Genomic DNA, 19,991 nt, shown 5'->3' on the forward strand with positions numbered 1-19,991 from the left:
ATGTCCAAGTTCATCTATTCACTTTTAACCTCTGACCTTTGAGACTACAGTAAGAGAACCGAGATGGACGCCAGAGTGGAGGGATAAACAATTTTGTTCATACACATGTTAGGAGGAGGTAATTTGTAACCAAGATACTGTAAAGAAAAAGATAGGCTAAATACAGTAGAAAGTCACAATGTATGTTGAGATTGTTTTGAATGCTGAACTGCATGAATCTCCCGGTACCGTGGGTTCAAATAAAGCTGCCTTAATCTGAAAGACATTTGAGTCTGTCCTCTGTGAAGTCTTATCACTTCCTGAATCGGTAACAGTCGCTAGTAGTATGAAAGACCCAAAATGGGATGGATGGAAAATGGATGGGTCAAACAACATGACTTTCACCCAGGAAATCGGGGGGTACATTTTGTAACCCCACCCACGATCTTTTCCTAACCATAACTAAGTTGTTGTACCGTTCACGTTTAAAAATGACGCCAAATAGGTACCGACCCAAAGCTTCAAAAAGTGACGCCAAGAGCCCTGGCTAAAGTAGACTTTTTGCATCGGAAACTAATGCCAAGGCACATGACCGGGCGTCAGTTTTCGAAGAATGTGTTGTCCAACGCCAGGAATGAAGGCTGACAATAAGTTAGGTGGTCACTGTAAGAAATACTACACAGACGCATTTAATTTTCGTAGCTCTGGTTCTATTGATTAAAATCACGTACTGACCAAAGTAATTGGGAAAAATGATGATCCAATTCAAAAGTTGTCAGTTAGTGGTTCCAGTCTACATTGAACCATGGATGTCCAGAACAAATTACTGGATTGGATTTGATTTTCAAGAGAATGTCAAATGTCTTTTTTTATTTTTTTTAAATAGGATGTTTTCATCTTGCTCGCTATGTCATTTTTACTATAAACTAAATTTGAATCACGTATTAGACATTCATTTAGAACCCGTTTACAGTTCTGCACTGATTAAAGCCTGACAGTGGGCCAAAAAAGTTGTCAGTATACTGACAACTATGGATTATGCGCTTGTGAACATTTCAAGTAGTCAATTAAGATGTGTACATCAGACAGGTTTGGACTTAAGGGTACTTCAGAGACACTAACTGACCTTTAACCCATGTCACTTTTCAGTTTGGGGTGGTCTCTGTGACCTCTACACTGCAATGTAACCATGCCACTCCATACACTGTGTATCTCCCAACACATCACGCTGCTGACTTATCGAACTGTCGACTCTATTAAGGGTGAGAGCTGAGCGCACACACACACACACACACACACACACACACACACACACACACACACACACACACACACACACACTGCTGAGACGCAGTAGCAGACTCTCATAATATGGATGACACTTCAATCTAAATACAAGCTAATGAAAGAACCTCCCTGGCACTGAGGACATTATTGACATATAATCCCAGCCCCTGGGAGAGGGAAGCCGTCATTCTCCATCCGCCAGCCAATCTAAATGGCCTGAAATTTTAATATGACATTTCAGGGAATTGGATTTATGGCGTATCAGCAGAAATTCAACCGATGGACCGATAAGAGTTGTGTGGTGCAGAAAGGGACCGGTGCTGGTATTTGTCCCCGTGGCGCTTCAGTCTGCCATCGATTTTCCTGGAGTATTATTATTATTCTAGTTTCTTCAGCGACTCGAGGCAGGATATGGGCTGGAGTCTACCTTCTCTACAACAAGATCATTCTAATCCAAAACTCTTTCCAAATGAGTTATTGACTTGGAGAGGCTTCTCTGCCATTCACAATCAGAGGCTTTTACTTACAATACATCAAGCTCTCGTCTCCAAACACCGGTCTCCCAAGCAGCGGGAGGAAAGAGAGACATCTGGAGGACTCACATGGAAATAGAGGGCTTTCAGGTGATGGAACACCCCCTCTGGCAGCCATACTGGAGATCCATAGGTTTTGCTTTATGCACAGCTGGTTGTGCAGGAGACTCTAGGCATGTTTTTCACCATAAATTATGTTTACGGTTAAGTATAGAGTTAGCAGATAGTACAGTTAGCCCCGAGCAGTTAGTGTAATATTAACAATTACTGCTAAACCTTCTACAGAATATATATATATATATATATATATATATATATATATATATATATATATTCCTCCCATGCATCTAACGAATAGGTTCATGACACATTCATAGTCAAGTCAGACTGAAACCACTTGATGGTAAATGAAGATGTTTTGTCATTCATCTGAATGTCTTATACAGTTCTAACGTCAGGAAGGGATGTCCCACCCCCGAGTGAATGAGGACATAACTGTAAGTGCAGAACTGAAAACAAATGGAAGGATGTAACTGAACACAGTTTTTTCAGTCTCAGCAACACTGCCAGTTTGTTTTGGATTGTTTTTTACCCTCGTCGTTATATGTATAAAAAGGTTTTGAGTATTTCTAATACATGTCTAAGTATGATTGATAATTCCCCTTTGAATTGAAGCTATGAATTATACCAGCCATGCATTTTTTTTAATCACGTCCCATCACTTTCTTTAAATGTCCCATGACATGGTGGTCTTTGGATGCTTTTATATAGACCTTAGTGGTCCCCTAATATTGTATCTGAAGTCTCTTTTATATAGACCTTAGTGGTCCCCTAATACTGTATCTGAAGTCTCTTTTATATAGGCCTTAGTGGTCCCCTAATACTGTATCTGAAGTCTCTTTTATATAGACCTTAGTGGTCCCCTAATACTGTATCTGAAGTCTTGTTCCCGAAATTCAGCCTTGGTGCAGAATTACAGCCACTAGAGCCAGTCCCACAATGAGCTTTCCTTAGGATGTGCCATTTCTGTGTCTGTAGCTATTGAGGAGGAGAGAGGGGGGGCAAGGTGGAGGGTGGGGGTGTGGCCTTGACCTACTGCCACTTTGCTCGTTTGAAAGCCATGATGTCTCTCTCTCATGGGTGGGCCAAATTCTCTGGGCGGGCAAAGCAGAGAAAGGGGAGGTAACCTTGCTCCTTATGACCTCATAAGGAGAAGATTGCAGATCAGCTCATCTGAGCTTTCATTTTCTCAAAGGCAGAGCAGGATACCCAGGGCTCGGTTTACACCTATCGCCATTTCTAGCCACTGGGGGACCATAGGCAGGGTGGGGGAACTCATATTAATGTTAAAAAAACCTCAAAGTGAAATTTTCATGCCATGGGACCTTTTTAAAGTTACGATTAAGGCTGCCTCTACCTGGAAAAACAAGTTTCTTCAAGTGCTTATAACTAGGGATGTCCCGATCAGCTTTTTTGACCCTGATCCTATTTTTTACATTCGAAAATTCTATTATGCGGCTTGCCATTTTTACCTATTACTGTCAAAATACTTCTGATGAACTTAGCTAACCCCCCTACACATAACCCAAAGCTTATTTAAAAAAAAAAAAATCCTTTGATTTTCAAAATATCTTTTAATATTAAAAAATGCTATGAATCTATTATGCGGCTTGACCTTTTGACCTATTCATGTCAAAACACTTTTGGTGAACTCAGCTAACCCCCCTACACATAACACAAAGCTTCTTTTTTCAAAAGAAACATTCTTTGATTTTTTAAAATATTTTTAAATATTAAAAAATACTATAAATCTATTATGCGGCTTGACCTTTTGACCTATTCATGTCAAACCACTTTTGGTGAACATTAAAAAATATAAAAAAAAATTAAAGGATGGGTTTTTTGAAAAAAGAAGCCTTGTGTTATGTGTAGGGGGGGGGGGTTAGCTGAGTTCACCAAAAGTGGTTTGACATGAATACATCAAAAGGTCAAGCAGCATAATAGAATTTTCGAATGTGTCGAATATCCAATGTCCAATATAAAACCAACTTTACCACGGTCCAATACAGAGTCCCAATCCGATACTATTTGCTCAGATAATAGAGCTGAACACGTTTTTTTTTTCAAACAAAGTAACTAAAATATGTCTTAAGCTTAATAGATTTAACTCAGTGCAGCAAATGAGTCTTTTCTCAACACCAAAACAGTTCTTTTTAGGATCCAAGCAATATTCAAATGTACGTAAAAAAAGAAATAGTAACCAAACTAGTTGTGTTTAATGTGTCGTCTCTTCTGATCAAAACAAAACTTTTTTAATCTCTTGGTTTGAAAGTGCCAGCACATCCAGGCAGTCTGGCGGTATACGTCTGTGGTGCAGGGCGTGTGTGATTAAAGGCAACAATCAGTACAAGCTGATGTAAATGATGGAGTAAGGTAAACCAGGTGAATGCTGATCCCAGTTAAAAGTAAAAAAATACTAAAATTGGTATCCTGATCTGATACTGTGATCAGGATCGGGACATCCCTACTTATAACAACCTAATTCTAGGCTTTCCCGACAAGCAACCTCTTGTCATGCAAGTAATGAATGTCTTCGCAAAAGAAGTTGGTAGTATGACATTGTTAGACTGCTGCACAATGTCTGCATAATGGAGGACCACTGGGCAAACAAAGTGTCATTCATATATATATATATATATATATATATATATATATTACACTAGACACCTTCTAGTTGGAATGACTTACAGAAAACACTCAAACTACAGTGTCTAATTTCCTTAAACGATTTTAAAGGTTATGTTAAAATCATAGAACATGAGTCCATCCACATGTGCAAATGTTTTAACTAATGGTACTTTTATTTAATTGAAATGCACTTGAGATGTCTTTGCCTCTTTTGCGTTTGTTTTGTGATTGTAAATTGTTTTTATATGTAACAAACTTGTTCTGCTATCTTGGCCAGGTCTCTCTTTAAAAAGAGATTTTATATCTCAATGAGACTAACCTGGTTAAATAAAGGTTAAATAAATAAATAAAAAAATAAATAAAAAATAAAAAAATAATATATATATATATATATATATATATATATATATATATATTATATATATATATATATATATATAAAATATAAAGTTCTTTACTAAAGCCACAAATGCAAGTATTTTAACTAGGGCTGGGCAATATGGAGAAAATAATATATTGCACGTATTCTTGACCAAATATCTCAATGTCGATATTGTAACGATATTCTAAAGTTGACAATTTGTGCTTTAAAAAAATATTTTCACAATGACATTTTAGATGAATAGTCATCAGTAATGTGGATATAATGACTAAGTGGTTAAAGGCAGATAATAAAACAGTTAGAGCAGTCTGGTAAGTTCAAAAAATGACATCACTTTATCGTAATGCAGCCATTAAAACCAGGAATAGACAAAACTTAAGCCATATTACGATTTCCAAAATCTAAGACAATATCTAGTCTCATATCACAATATCGATATAATGTCGATATATTGCCCAGCCCTAATTTTAACCCAATCCACAATCTTTTCCTTAGCCTAATCAAGTAACATTAGTTTTGTTTGAATTCACAATGGAACGCCCAGAGTGTTAAAAAGTGCCGCCAAGGGGTCTTGACCAAGCTAACGGCGACCGTTACCATGTGAATAGATCTAAACCTACAAGCAGGTGTGGCAGGCCCCTTCTAACCCTAGGCCAGTAACCACTGATAACTGACAAACAATGCATTTTGCCATTTTTTGTTACCATGGCATGGTATGTATACTTCAGGACCACCAGATTGAAGCTGTCAGAGCAGAGAAGCCTTACTGAATATGGGAAATGTGATTGTAATGCCCTTAGAGTCTCTTAAAGCTCTGTTCTTGTGTAAATTAAGAACAGGATCAGAATTTGCAGAAGCGACTCTGAATCAGGCAAACAGAACATTTGGTAAATGTAATTCATTTCAGTCATGGCCCTAAAGTGCACAGAGTCATCATGGCACCAGGCTGCAGCTCTTAGTACACAGTGCCTCAAGTGTAGGACAAACCACAAGGATAGAATACTCAGAGCAGAGGACAGTGTGTCATGAGAAGTCCTGGTTCGTATTACCGTCACAGTGATACAGGGAATGGATCTGGTCACTTATGTTCTCAGTGTGTTCTAGTACAGCAGGAACAGAGCGTCTCTGTCACTGTTAGTCCGCACGGTAAGTCACCTCCAGCTCAGCCCCAGTCAGCATCTAAGACTCAGCTAATTACATCCACATACATGCCGCATTTGGCAAAACCAACAGCGGGCAGATACTTTCTGTTTCAAGCAGAGGGAAGGAAGCAGAGAAGCGGCTTTTAGAATAATCATTTCACGTGGCACGGTAACCATCGTCACGCGTGGCAGTATCATGAGCCTGAGAGGAACATGGCATGCGTCCTCCTGCCTCTCTCAGTCTAGAGAGACAGAGCATCTAAAGCCAGCCATATCAGAAAAACACACACTGTGCACGGAGGCTTAACGCCTCACCACCGCTCACCAGCTCCAGCTCTCTTTGTTACCCAAAAATGTGCAATGATATGTATATATATATATATATATATATTATCCATGTAACTGATTTGCCAGCCTGAGATAGTTTCAAATTTCTATAAACTAGCTATGAGTGAAATATGAATATTTTAAGCAGCTTAGCACTGATTTAAATATATTTACCAGCAGTGTGCTGGCTGTGGGCCAGGACACTGTGTAATGCTCACAAAGCCACCACTGCTAAACTCAATTTAAGAAAGCTGATAATTCAGACTGGCAGCGCTAAGGCAAATAAAGTCATTTAAGTAAAATATTTCATTTTCTCAGGCTTTGTAGAAACAGCAAGGAGAATAACACTGATATGAGTAGACATGGAGAGAACATGGCAAAGAGAATATTAGGCAACACGAAAAACTAAGACCAGTGGGGTGAGTCATTTCCCATTCTACATTATGTGTCCTTTTTACAGAGGACATTTCCAATTCGACAGACAGTATACAGTAGGCAATGGCTTTGTTTGTAAGTACACAATAATATGACCCTTGGAATAATTTGATATTCCATTATAATAATACAGAATGTTTATTGCAAGTATTTACAGAAATGACAAAATGAACAGATCTCCATGCAACACCATGAAGTATAAGCTAATCAGTGTTGTAGGCAGACAGCAACAAGAGAGACAGAGCCTGCTTTTCACTTGGAAAATAGCGCAGTACGCTGTAGTGTATGTAAAGGTTTGTTTTGTTAGAACTTTTGTACAGCTTTTGGCAACAAATACGTCCAGGAGATAGTGTAAAACCTGCTACATGTTAAAATGTAGTATTCCAAATGCTTAAGAAGCAAATCATAAACAGTACATGTCTACCTCCAAACTTACACTAATGGAAAGTTTGAACATACACATTGTCATCCACATGACAACTTTGTCAAATTCCATCTGCTGATGAAAACCATGTCATATGGTTGAAAAAGCTAGTAAATGGACCTTGAGTTGACAAACTACTGTTTCCAAGATCAGGAACAATGATGGTCAACTGGTTAACAGTTCCAGAATCACCTTTTTAAAATGTACACAACTAGCTACATTTAAAATCATTACACACTCATATTACATTACATAACACTTGTGCTGAGCAATCAGCGATTTGTTCTTTTGTGTTGTGTAAACTAAAAACCTTTTTACTTGCATTTTCTGTAGTCAAGGTTTGAGTTTTGGTGATTTTTGTAATTTGCTACTCTTTTTTTTTTGCCTGTTAAGCCATGATAGCTTTGCTGCTTCTGCTAACCAGGCTCTGTTTCTTTTTCTACTTACAGTATTCCAAACAGACTGCAAACTCAACATGCATCACTTCCTACTACCAGGTAATTTTCACCAAGAACTATCAGTTTATAATTATGTAAAACTAGAGGTTTATAACAAGTTTGAAACCCTATTATCAGTGGCAAGAAAGCAGCAAGTGTTTATCTTTATTTTACCCATTACATATGGTTGGTAAGAAACAAGCCATGAGGACCCTCAACCTTATAAAACACGAGCACTGCACTCTACATCTGTTTAAATAAGGCCAGTAAAGCTGCACCTCTTAGTAGGAAATCATCATAAACTGGAAGAACAAGCGAATGGGAAGTGCTGCAATGGTAGAATGTGTGCTCTGCTGCCAAGGGCATAAAAAGAGTCACTGACACATCATATGCTTGAGTTACCCTCAATGAAGGATGATACGATGAGTGTTGCCATTCTGTGAAGCCGCTGAACTTCTTTCCATCTCAGCAAACATGCCTACTGGCTGAAAACAGGTTCCCAAGGACTGTATAATAAGGAATATACAGTACACTCGCTCTGTCTTTCTTTCCAAAGGTATTAACATTTGGGTAAGTTCTACCTACTATGTGCTCCACTTAGTAAACAGGGTCTAGAGATGTCCATCATTCTGGTCAAATGGGCAAATATCAATAGAAATATCTTAGCACCTCTTCTCTATTCTTCAATCCAACACTTTGTTCCAAATCAAGATGGGTCCACAGCTACAATTCAGATTTCCATGAAGTTCGACGGTCATGGTCTTCGTATCATTCTCCGTGTTTTTGGTGTTTTTTAAGTTCACAGTAAAATTATTAACCTTCCATGTGAGGAACGTTGCAGCCTATAGGGGTAATAAGACCTTAAAGAGCACATATCGTGCTTTTTCATCTATTCTGGCCTATACATATAATATATGAAAATAATAATGGTATAGTCATGTTAAACAATACCGAAGTGTCAAATAATTAGGTAAATGCATTCAGACGTGAGCCCTGCAGGCAGCTTGGGTTAGCTCTGCCCAGCTCGGAATGCTCAAATCTCATTGGGTCTCAGTGGGGTCTTTGAATTTCCTGGATTCGTCTACGTCAATGAAATGGACTTCCCTACATGGTCATGCTGCTTCAAGCTCCGAGCGGTCCCATTCGGAGGTCTTCCGGAAGATGACCAATAACAACGGAGTGGACTTGGCTTGAGGGGGGCGAAGGGGGGTCAAGGGTGAGGCGGCAACCTAAACCAAGCTTTTAGAGGAGCTGGAGGAAGTGCACGGATGATGGTAAGAGTTCCCGACGATCTACATAGTTTATTGTGCCGTGAATCATGTCAGGCTCCTCTATATGAGTCCTGAATCAAAAACTAAGACCATGGAAGTAGTATAATAGCTGCTTTTAGAACAGAAACTATGGTTTATTACGACTTGGGTTTCATTTCCATAGCTCTGGCCATCGGTTCTATCAGTTATGACAATATTGTACTCACCAAATTTGCTGAGATTTGGAAGCATGGTGACATCATTAAAATGATGTTCAATGGGTCAAGAAACACGAGCAGTCTGACAATTGGAGAGGTTGGAAACAAATGTATTTGGAGGAGAAAATGAAGGCAAACGATATGGCTATCACCCAAGCTGTCCTTGGAAATGTTTATTCGTATGAGTCCTCGATGCCATTGGGGCTGGAGCTGGGTTTACAGCAGGTTTATCGCTTGCCCTTACTGCAGCATGACATCCAAAGATGTTAGCTAAATGCTTTGGCAACAGATAAAGGTTGTGCTACGTCCTCATCTCAATGTCATAAAGCAGCCTTTGCCTTTGCCCGACACTGCCTGCTGTTAATTGAGTTACAGAGAAATGCACACACATGTTTTACAATAAATTGTAATACCACTTTTGAGTGAAAGACCTTTCTCGCAGAGCACTTACTGGTGGAAGAAGTGCTGATGGCAGAGTATATGAACTACATTTACACTGCAGGGAGGAATAATGAACACAAAGTCAGTTGAAGAAAAGCAGTGAATATCAGTCTAAAAATAAATGCTCAGCATTATTGGTTTTGTATAGGTGCACATTCTCCCATCTGCTGGAAAGCGAGAGAGCAGATTTTTGTCCCTTCTCCATATCTGTCATTTTACTATGAGACAAGACTGCAAAAATGAGTGCTCATGGATGAACATTGGCAGGTAAAGTCTGGGCTTTGAATTTGACAAAAAGTAAAATATAAAATTTATTGTAAAAGCTTACATGTTTCCAATTATTCTGCACCAGCCGAATGATTTATTTCTTAAAGATATTAAAGACTGGAGAATCTGTTCTGCTCTGTTCATTTTTTCCTTTTCCATTTTTTTTGGGCATTTGCAGAATATTTGTTGTGTCCTAACCTTACACTGATAACTCAAGCCCCAAATACCTGTTCGCCATTCAAACCAGAAAAAGTGCAGGAAATTGATTTCCTCTTAAAGGTATCTTCCTATAAATATCCTCCTTAACACTGTTCCATCAAATCAGATTAGTTACCTCTGATTGAGGTCAAATGTAGTTCAACTAGCACACTTCTAATTGAAATGATAGCTTCGTTTCTAGCTCAAGATAACCTTGACTTCTAACACTTCTAATTTAGCTCGCTAATTCAAGTAGGGAAGATGTAGAGCTGGTAAACAAATGGCCAGCAAGTCAGTCTTTTGTGCATGATGATCTGACTCTGGCTGCTGTATCCAGTGCATACTGAATGGAGCATCACGTTTTGTCAAAGCACTGCAGTTTGAATATGATTGGAGATTATGAGATCATGAACAAAGACAATTAATTACTCTTTGGATTTTGATAGCTTACACTTTTATTGTACAGAAGTCATGATGCTGTTGGATTTTTATATCTTAGCTGCTCCCCCACAACCTGACCCTGTATAAACGGACGACGATGCACGGATGGATGGATGGATGGATGGATTGATGGATGGATGAAAGGATGGATGTATGGATGGATGGATGGGCAACCTTAGCCTCTATCTGTTCTAGGTTTGTGTCAAATGAAGAGTTCAGCATTTGAGGAAGTAGTTGCTGCGATGTAGTTAGCCTAGCTTAGCATGTGGACTTAAAGCATTGGGAAACAGCTAGCCTGTTACAAAAACCAGCGCCTTTACACTTGTATGTAATTGGTTTAACCCCTACATGAACAGAAGAAAATAAAAATAAATGTTGTCAGGCAGAATTACATGTTGGTAAGAAGAAGTATTTCTTGGTGAACAACAGCTGGATGCAGCTTCCACGGGTCTAGGTTTGATACCATGTTGCCTGTACAGAGACTCATTGACCTCACCTGGCAACTCAACCAAGGGCCCACATGTTTTTTGTTAGTAGTAGTAGTAATATACATGTATGCATGTTGGGTTCAGATAGGTCTCTGATTGGGTTCAAAACTTTGGACTTGTGAAGACCTCTAAAGCCGGGCATGCTATTAGTCCTTCACATTAACTCACACTAAACGTTTTAATCCGCCCTGCGCATCCAGAATCTATGACCTCTATGCACACTCGATCAACCAGCCACAATTTGGGTGCTCGCATGGAATGTTAGTCTTTATCAACACATTCTCACTCCCATCGCGTAAAATACAAACGCCTTTGGCGTTGTTATTGACGCTAAAAGTCTCCTTTAGCGTCGTATCTAAAGACGCTTGGTCTGTTTTGACGCAGTTAGGTTAAGGAAAAGATCGCGGGTGGGCTTATAAAAGCTAAGTTTCTGTGACACACGGGACAAGAACTGGACAGTTGGTTTTAGGAAATGTGACACACAGGGCACAAACTCCGGTCTCCGGGTTGAAAGTCCTGTGTTGTTTGACCCATCCACCACCCCAACCACGTGGAATTTCGGGCTTTCACACTACTCGCTACCGTTGTCGCTCTTAATACTACATCATCTTAAAGCGCCACATAGCTGCTGCTCTGCCCGGTGTGTTCTACACACATGCTGAAGGGTGCTTTTTGCGTTGTATCTGACGCTGACAGCCACTGCCCAAGCGTCCGTATTTTATGAGTTCGGAGTGAGAACGGGTTGTCTTTATTGACGTAGTTTCATTTTCTGGATTGTTCAGGTGCCTCAGGGTCACCTTCCTCTTTCTTTGTGTTGGCATTTTAAACTCTGATCGATTTCTGAGGACTATGGTTAACTGCTCCTCAGATCTCTGCAGGGTCCAGACAGCTAGCTAGACTATCTGTCCAATCTGAGTTTTCTGTTGCACAACTATAACTTTTGAACGTACACATGTTCCACCAAAACAAGTTCCTTCCGGAGGCTGTTTTGCAGTGGCACCATTTCTCTGTCCGATGCTGGCAATGAGAGACTACAACCCAACTAAACGAGGCAGGTGTGAAAGCCCCCTTAAATTAGTCATGCGCAACCAATTTGGGGTTAAAATCTGTCTAAATTTATACAGTGTCTGCCCAGGATAAGCCCACAGATCCACTCGGTTGATGGACACACTGTTGTTCATCAAGAAATAGCACCATCACGACACATTACACAAGCAAGATTTAGAGTTGTTGATGGGTATATTTTGTCATTTCAGACAGAACTAGGCTAGCTGTTCCCCACTGCTTCCAGTCTGTATGCTAAGCTAGGCTAACCTTGTCCCGACTCCAGCTTGTCTGTCTTGTCTTGTACAGACATGCAATTGATCTTCTCATGTCACTCTCCAAAATAAAGCAAATAACAATATTTCCCAAACGTTTAAGTAATTCTCAATATACAATTGCATCTGCTGCCTTTAATGTGTTTTTTTCAGTGCAATGTCTCTGCTTGGTTCTGTTTTATACCCCAGAGCGTTTTTAACACAGCCCCTGCTGAATCCTTAACATGCTGCTCGGATTCATATGATAATCATGCTCAACCACAGAGCCTTTTCTTCCAAATACTATAAATTATCCACTCTCCTTTGATGTAAGCCTTTCTGACTGGACTGCTATTCATAATCCATAACCTGCTCCATTTTTTAACCTAAAAATGGAGCATCTTCCATCATGAGTATTGATTATGTTCATCTTACTTCACTAGCAAGCGTGATGTAGCTTCCGTTGACTGGAAACGCTGCTCCAAATATACACCCACAGGGGAAAAACTGTCTCCAACAGCTGAATCCAAAAAAACAACACACACACACACACACACACACACACACACACACACACACACACACACACACACACACACACTGCAGTGAACCTGCATGCTTTCATGCCTTAGAAGTGCATATTATCAGAATTAGATAACTACCGTGGGCTAGTGGGCTGTTCATTGTTCAAGTAAACCTATGTTGAATTTTCTGTAACCAGGGAATGCAGACTGGGATAAAATGTGTTCATGTCATCATCCCCCTGGAAATACAAGGAGGATATGTTGCAGTGTTTACCTCCCATGTGGCATCTCAGAACTTAGGATGTGTGACAACACAGGCAGTAAACATAACGAGCTATCCAGCAAGTGTGGCAGTCCAAATATTAAACATGGAAATTATTATTGTCAGTTATATTCTCTTGTTGCAGATTGTTCTCCATGTACTGTGAGTGTAAGTTCTGTACACCCTTCTGACAAACGGAAGCTAGAAAGAGAAAGAATTGATGCATTTTGAATAAGATAGCTATAAAGGAAATATCCAGTATTATAAGTCAATAAAATGTGCTGCATTGCATTTTGAAGATTTGGTAAGGTAGTGATAAAGTCGCCAGGTTTGTATATTTTCTGTAAAAAGATACCTGACCTGATGACCAGGCAACACACACTGTATGCTGTATTACACATTGTCATTGCTGCAGCACTTGTAAGATAAATGGCAAATTCAACAATTCGAACATCATGGAAGTGAAATGCGTCTTCACTGGACGTACCTACCACCTCAATGTGTAATTTGAACATTGACCAACTTTAATATTGTAAAGTATCATAACATAGAAGCAAAAGAGGAACTGTTTTTTTTACTTTTTAAACATCTGGGCTACTTTTTCTATTACGATTGCAATGTTACACCTCGGTGCCGCTGCAAAATAGCCTCTGGAAGGAACTTGTTTGGGTGGAACATGTGTACTTTCAAAAGTTGTTTTAGTCGTGCAAGAGAAAACTCAGATTGGACAGATAGTCTAGCTAGCTGTCTGGGTTTACCCTGCAGAGATCTGAGGAGCAGTTAACCATAGTCCTCAGAAATCCACCGGAGTTTAGAATTACAACACAAAGACAGAGGAAGGTGACGGACATCCGGCCGAAAAGAGGGACATCTGACGGAATTTGCGGCGGAAACCGAGCAATCCCGGAAGTGTAACGTCGTGGATATAGACTAGGAAAGTACTAACCAGCTACCAATTTTGTCATTTCCTTGGGAGGACTTGTTGTTACACACATGATGTGTAATGACTGTCTTAGAAAATATGTATGGATTTTAATTTGTAGGCTATCCCATTAAAGGACAACATCAACTATGTTATGGTCCTTCCTGGCTTCCCCGCCCAGTCTGTGACTCACAGGCCTAAGCCATTTGGTTCCTACTGAAGACTTAAGTCTTTAAATACAGGTTTATTCTTTTTTTAATGCCTCAGTAATTTCCAAAAAACAGCTGGCCACTGTAGACATGTAGAAATAGTAAATTTGTTGGGGACTATTTTCACGTGTGAATTAATACACATTTATTGCTTTTGTCACCTTACGGTATTATAATCTCCAAACAGTCTCTTCAGAAAGCTTTTAACGTCTACAGCTACATTGATAAACTGGAAAGCAAATAAGGAAATGAGCTTGTTCATTGAAGGATACTGTGAATATCACCTCCCATTTCATACCTCATGCTCTCCATTGCACAATGATCCACCTAGCCACCCATTGTTTCCAAGCAGCTCGCGTTTCTCTGCAAATCTCCTTATTTATAAGTCATCAGTGAGACGGGGGCTGGAGCCTGGAGGATAATGTCAACTTTTCTGTTCAGTTATTGACAGCCGGCCTTTCCTCAGAGAGCGAGTTATTTTCTAAAAGGGGGTTTTTCTTGCCTTGACCTGCAACATTTAGCTCGTCTGCCCCATTAGACAGTGACCTTCATACTAATGTCGACCACGGCAGCCAGCGCCAACGCACGCAGATTCACTCTCCGCTCTGCATAGATCGCAGGGACATAAACTGCCAGTATAAAATGATGCATTCATAGATACAAAAAGACTGCTTAAAATTGCTCCTGTTGGATGTGAGGAAACTCGTGGATGTCCATGACTCGGTGGCTCTGATGTAAATAAATTGTATTTAATCCATGACTTTCCACACCGTATGTTTAGTTGGACCACTTTCTTGAACTTAACTTTTTTTTTGCTAATGCTTCTTCTCTAAAGGGGTGAACCGGGCTGCTTTCCGCCCCCAGCTCAGGCAGCGAATGATTGAAATACATTCTGCTGAATTCCTGTGAAGTGACCCTAAATATGGCTTCTCCTTCACACCTCACCTGTCTGCAATACAACTCCTTGAAAAGGACTCAAACATGTCAGCCGACCCATCGAGTCGTAGTTAAAGAGCTGGAAGGTCGCATGTTGCTGTGGTTCAGTCTATCGCTGCTAAAAGCTGATGTCTATCAAGCGTTATCTTCAATGGGCGGTGGGAGAATTCAGTTATGTGCTTTCTATCCTCAGAGGTTGTCAGCAAGTGACCCTATGTCTTCAACAAAACACAACTGCCAAACAACCCATGTGAGCTCTTACCCTGCTACAATGTCCTTATTCCCTGCACAGCTCCTTGTAAAAAAAAAATATATATTTTAACCATATCTAGCTCTACTCCAAAGGTCTTTTAAGAACTCACAGTGGGAATCTGTTAAAAAGCTTTTTCTTTTATCACAGGAACTGGTCAGATTGATTAAAAACAACAGCCGTGGCATTCTTACTCTGAGCTCTTTTTCTTGCGCTTGAATTTCAAAATGGAAATCCAATTTAGCTACCCGTCACTCTTGCACCGTTATTCTTCAAACGGCTGAATGATTTGAACCATTTGCAAGCTCCTACAGTATCCTGAAGAATAGCCACTACAAATGAATGGTCAAAACACATCAGAAAATGTAATGTTGGGATTATTGCATTAATAGCAAGCTCTTTTCATGTCATTTCAAAGCTGCTCCAGAAGCAGAGGATATCCCATTGGGGAAGTCAAATTTCAATTGGTGGAGTTAAAGTAGCACAGCTTTGACAGTGGACAAGTTAAGGAGTACCACGTATTGTGAGGCCCTTGCTCCTTGATCTCTTTAAAGCACTCAATAACACCCCTAATTTTCGGAAATTTGGGGATTTAAAGATATCATTGAGTGTTAAAACAAAAGTATTCATTTAAACAATGCATATTACCCAACAAAGTGTCTATATGAAGTAACTACTAGGCTTAGCCTGTTGACGTTCCACAATCAAGAATGCTATGGTTACAGCAGTCAGTAAAAGGGCACTACAATGACTACGAAAAAGACAATATTCCGACTAAGCTGTTTACATGGCTAATGAAAGTGAATATTCCACTAATATTCCCCTTTACATGTAATTTTCCAGCGGTGGCGGACTTGTTGGACCGTGTGAACACAGCGTCCCTCTTTCATTCCTTCAACCAGCTTCTAGAAAAGGTCACAGAGCTGACCGTAAGCCGTAAACAGGCAAGAGGCCGTAAACTGGGAGTAAAAAGCCTGATTGAGACGCATATTTCAAATGCGCTGTATACCTGTCCAAAGAATGGCTCTAAAACCCGTATTATACTGGAATATCTCACATGTCTTAATTGGAAAATGCTATATTCGGAAAAAGGCCTTATTTGGAATATCCAAACGGAATATGCCGTTTACATGACCTGTATCAAATTCAGAATATTATCATATTCGGAATAATAGTGGAATATTGGTGTGCATGTGGATGTACTCAATTTTACACATGAGCATCAGTTTACTCGTCACGAGGAGTACTATTCAGCCTGAATCTGCTGTGGCTCTGAAGGAACTTTGTCTCAGAAAGGAACCCTGATGATGTCACCAGGGCATGATGATGTCACCAGGGACAGATGACCAGATGACAACATCAGGGCTTGAATAATTTCAACAAAAAGCCTGATTTACAAACTGGGGGTGTGAAGTTGGCCTTTACCAGGGCGGGAGGGTCTAGTGAAAAACATTGTTGAGTTGCATCATGGGAAGTGTAGGATCCAGTGTTTTATGGCGCTTGACGCATACTTCAGTAAGATAAGATACACCTGTATTGATCCCCAAAGGAGAAATTGGGTAACTAGGGACTTAAAGTCAGGGTAACTCAGCCTCTGCTGCTTAGATTTTGTGCATTTGCTGTTTAATCTATCTCTCAAACGTTCCCTCGCCTGTATTTAGTGCAATACTAAACTGGTGGAGTGCCCCTTTAATATTTATATTTATTAATATTCTTTTTTTTTTAAGATTATTTTTTTGGGGCATTTGGGTGGGACTTCCATCCTGGACCTTCTGCTTCGAGGCATGAACCTCTATATATGTGGGCCTACTCTACCAACTGAGCCACACTGGCCAGGATTTATTAATATGCTTAACAGTGTTCTCTTTTCGCAGCTCTTAGTTATCTCCTGAGCCACTGATTTGCTCCCTGTGAATGTTTTCACAATCCAAAAATGAAAACATTCTCTGATGGAACCTTAAAAAAACACACATTCAAGGGCTAAAGATGCCTGCTGAACAGATGTGTCAACATGTGGCTGGTAGCTAATAGAAGTACCTTGGCAAAGAAAGAGAAAAGTAATACATGTAAGGTAGACAGATTCAGCTTGTAAGTGTTCAGCTTCAGCCTTCTGACTCTGCTGCTGCATATCTGCAAATACAGGCCCATTTAGCCGAGGAGCGGTAAAGGACTGTGATGAAATAATGGGATGTAACCGGGTACAGGGTGTTTCCCTCAGCACACCGTGTCCCCCTCTACACATGGACTGAACGACTCTACACTGGGAGCCAGTCACTGTTGTGTGAAGAGATTACGGCTGTACACACACACACACACACACACACACCCTGCAGGCCAGGGGTTCGCAGCGTTTCGCCTATCTATCCATCTACACTTTGATTCAGATCCTACAGCTCCATCGGCGGAAAAATCAATCTGCACCTCATCAATTTGCATTCATGAATGAATTCATGTACATTGTGGATTTAATTAGGGTTTTTTTTCGAAATACTGTAGTAGTACGTAGCAGCGCTGTTCCTTCCAATCCATACAAAACTAAAACGGTTGAAATTTTCAACAAAACATACGTCTGTCGATATAAATATATCTGTGTGCTGTTCAAAGTACAGTAGCAGCACTCTGTGTACTTCTGTATCTGTGTGCATTATCATTGGGCTGTGTGTTTCCGTGCCCACATTACTGTATGTGTTCTTGATAAATACATGACCGATAGGATAAATCAAATATTTTATAACAATAATATAACTGTATAGACTAACTATGATATTCATAACTGTAACTGTATATACTAACTATAAGATTCATAACATTTTATTCTAATGTTTGTTTCTGCAGCACTTTTCCTTCTGTTTTCTGTTTTTCAGTCAGTGGCCTTAACGCTGGCCCTCACATTACGAACGCTGACTTATTCAAACCCACGGACCTTTTGTTGTGTAAAAAAAATGATACGTGAGACATCTGGATATTTCCATTGGATAAAATGATGCAGCTATGCAAACCTGTTGACCTGCGGTGGAATATGTCCTGTGTAAGCATCATATACGGTAGCTGCAATGTGGAAATTGCAAGCTGCTGACTGAGCAAATTTAAGGGGTGTGGTTCAAAAGGTCATCCAAAAATTTCCCTTACAGCATATTCTTCACGTTTCTGAAATATGGATGAGGCGTGTGGGTATAGTATGCAAAATGATACAGTTTACTGTTTACTGTAATAAATTACATTTAACTGTCTCTCTGTTTTTCTCATACACATGTGCACACACACCACTACCACATTTAAATATACTGCACAATATGAATTCTTGAATGAACACACACACATGCACGCACACACGCACGCACATACACACAACAAGTGGTTGATATTAACTTATAAACAGCTAACACTGTACACACGCGCGCACACATACACACACACAGGGTGTAGTGTGAGGGGCATTGATATCTGAAAACGTTAAGCCTTTTAAATGTAAAAGTTTCCAAATAGCAACAAGTTACAGGTTATTTCCTTATTGATCATTTATATATTAATTTCTCTTTTTGGCAGCTTTGCACCACAGTATTGTAGGTCTCTGTGCCAACTCTTTGGACGCACTACTCTGGAGCTATTGCTATTACAGTAAAACGCCGCGTTAAACGGCAAAATAACACTCAGCAACAACAACTTTCCCACAAGTGAGGAAAGGGAGGAAAGTGAGTCTCCAACAGGTCGGGATGAGAGCAACGTGCTTTATGGAGATGGAAAAAAAACACCAATTCAACTTTTTCGGGCAACATAAGAGGGGGAAAAAAGAAGTAGCTCACCAAATCTCAAGACGTGTGGCATCCCATGAGAATATCCCACACAGTGTAAAAGCAGCAGTAGAAGCCTGACGGTGCACCGGACTCTCGCATTAAGTATCAGCACGGAGGTAATCTTCATGGTGCTTGTGTGCTGCACAGGATTTTTATTCCCTGATTCGGTATATTCCCCAGAATTGTTTTCTCTTTAACGTGAGGCAAGGCGGCTGGGCACCACCGGCGGGCTGGGCAGCGGTTTCCCCACATCCATTTAGCTAAAAAAAAAAAAAAAAAAAGAAAAAAAAAAAAAGAAGCAGAAGAAGAAGAACACTGCGTGTCCAGCTCACTGCGCCAAGAAGAAACAGCCCTCCGACTCAGCTGAGGATGGTGGAGGTGTTGTTGGTGGTGGTGGAGGTGACTGGGCATCCATGTTAGGCAGGGCAGAGCTTGAAGAAATCCATCTACTGAAAGACACAGGCAGAGATTGGAGGGGGGTGAGAGGGGCAGAGCGGGGATTTGTGGAGATCCAGCGTGACCAAGTGAGAGTGTGAGCGAGTGAGAGAGGGAGCGAGTGAAGCGGCGGTCTCAGCAGCCTGGCGAGCCCGAGCTCCTCCTGCTGCACTGCCGCACAGCATCTGACGTCGAGCCAACACTAGTAGTGGGGGAGCGCACAGGGTGGATCGGGCATGTTTCTCGGCTGTTACTTCGCCCCTTGATCTATATCGCCTTCCTTCTTTCTCTTTCCCCAATGTCGTGTCCCCCCGGCCAGATAGCCGCCGCTCTCCGGTTTTCTCTCAGATTTCTTTCCCCTCGCTTCGGTTCAATGGCCGTTACTGGCAGCGGAGCTCCGCCGTGCACTGCCGTATTAAAGCCA

At 40.5% G+C, this 19,991-nt stretch overlaps 1 protein-coding gene across 2 annotated transcripts in view; it reads right to left on the minus strand.

The window, feature by feature from the left end:
- Window positions 1–19,398, minus strand: part of grik2 (glutamate receptor, ionotropic, kainate 2) — a 305,612-nt gene extending 286,214 nt beyond the window's left edge. For both annotated transcript variants that reach the window (XM_039805547.1, XM_039805548.1), the window contains exon 1: window positions 19,142–19,398. In XM_039805547.1, coding sequence (XP_039661481.1) covers window positions 19,142–19,259 — 118 coding nt within the window. In that variant the 5' untranslated portion in view covers window positions 19,260–19,398. The remainder of the gene's footprint in view (window positions 1–19,141) is intronic.
- Window positions 19,399–19,991: the final 593 nt, after the last annotated feature.

The sequence above is a fragment of the Perca fluviatilis genome, chromosome 7 (assembly GCF_010015445.1).
Source record: "Perca fluviatilis chromosome 7, GENO_Pfluv_1.0, whole genome shotgun sequence".
Lineage (NCBI taxonomy): Eukaryota > Metazoa > Chordata > Actinopteri > Perciformes > Percidae > Perca > Perca fluviatilis.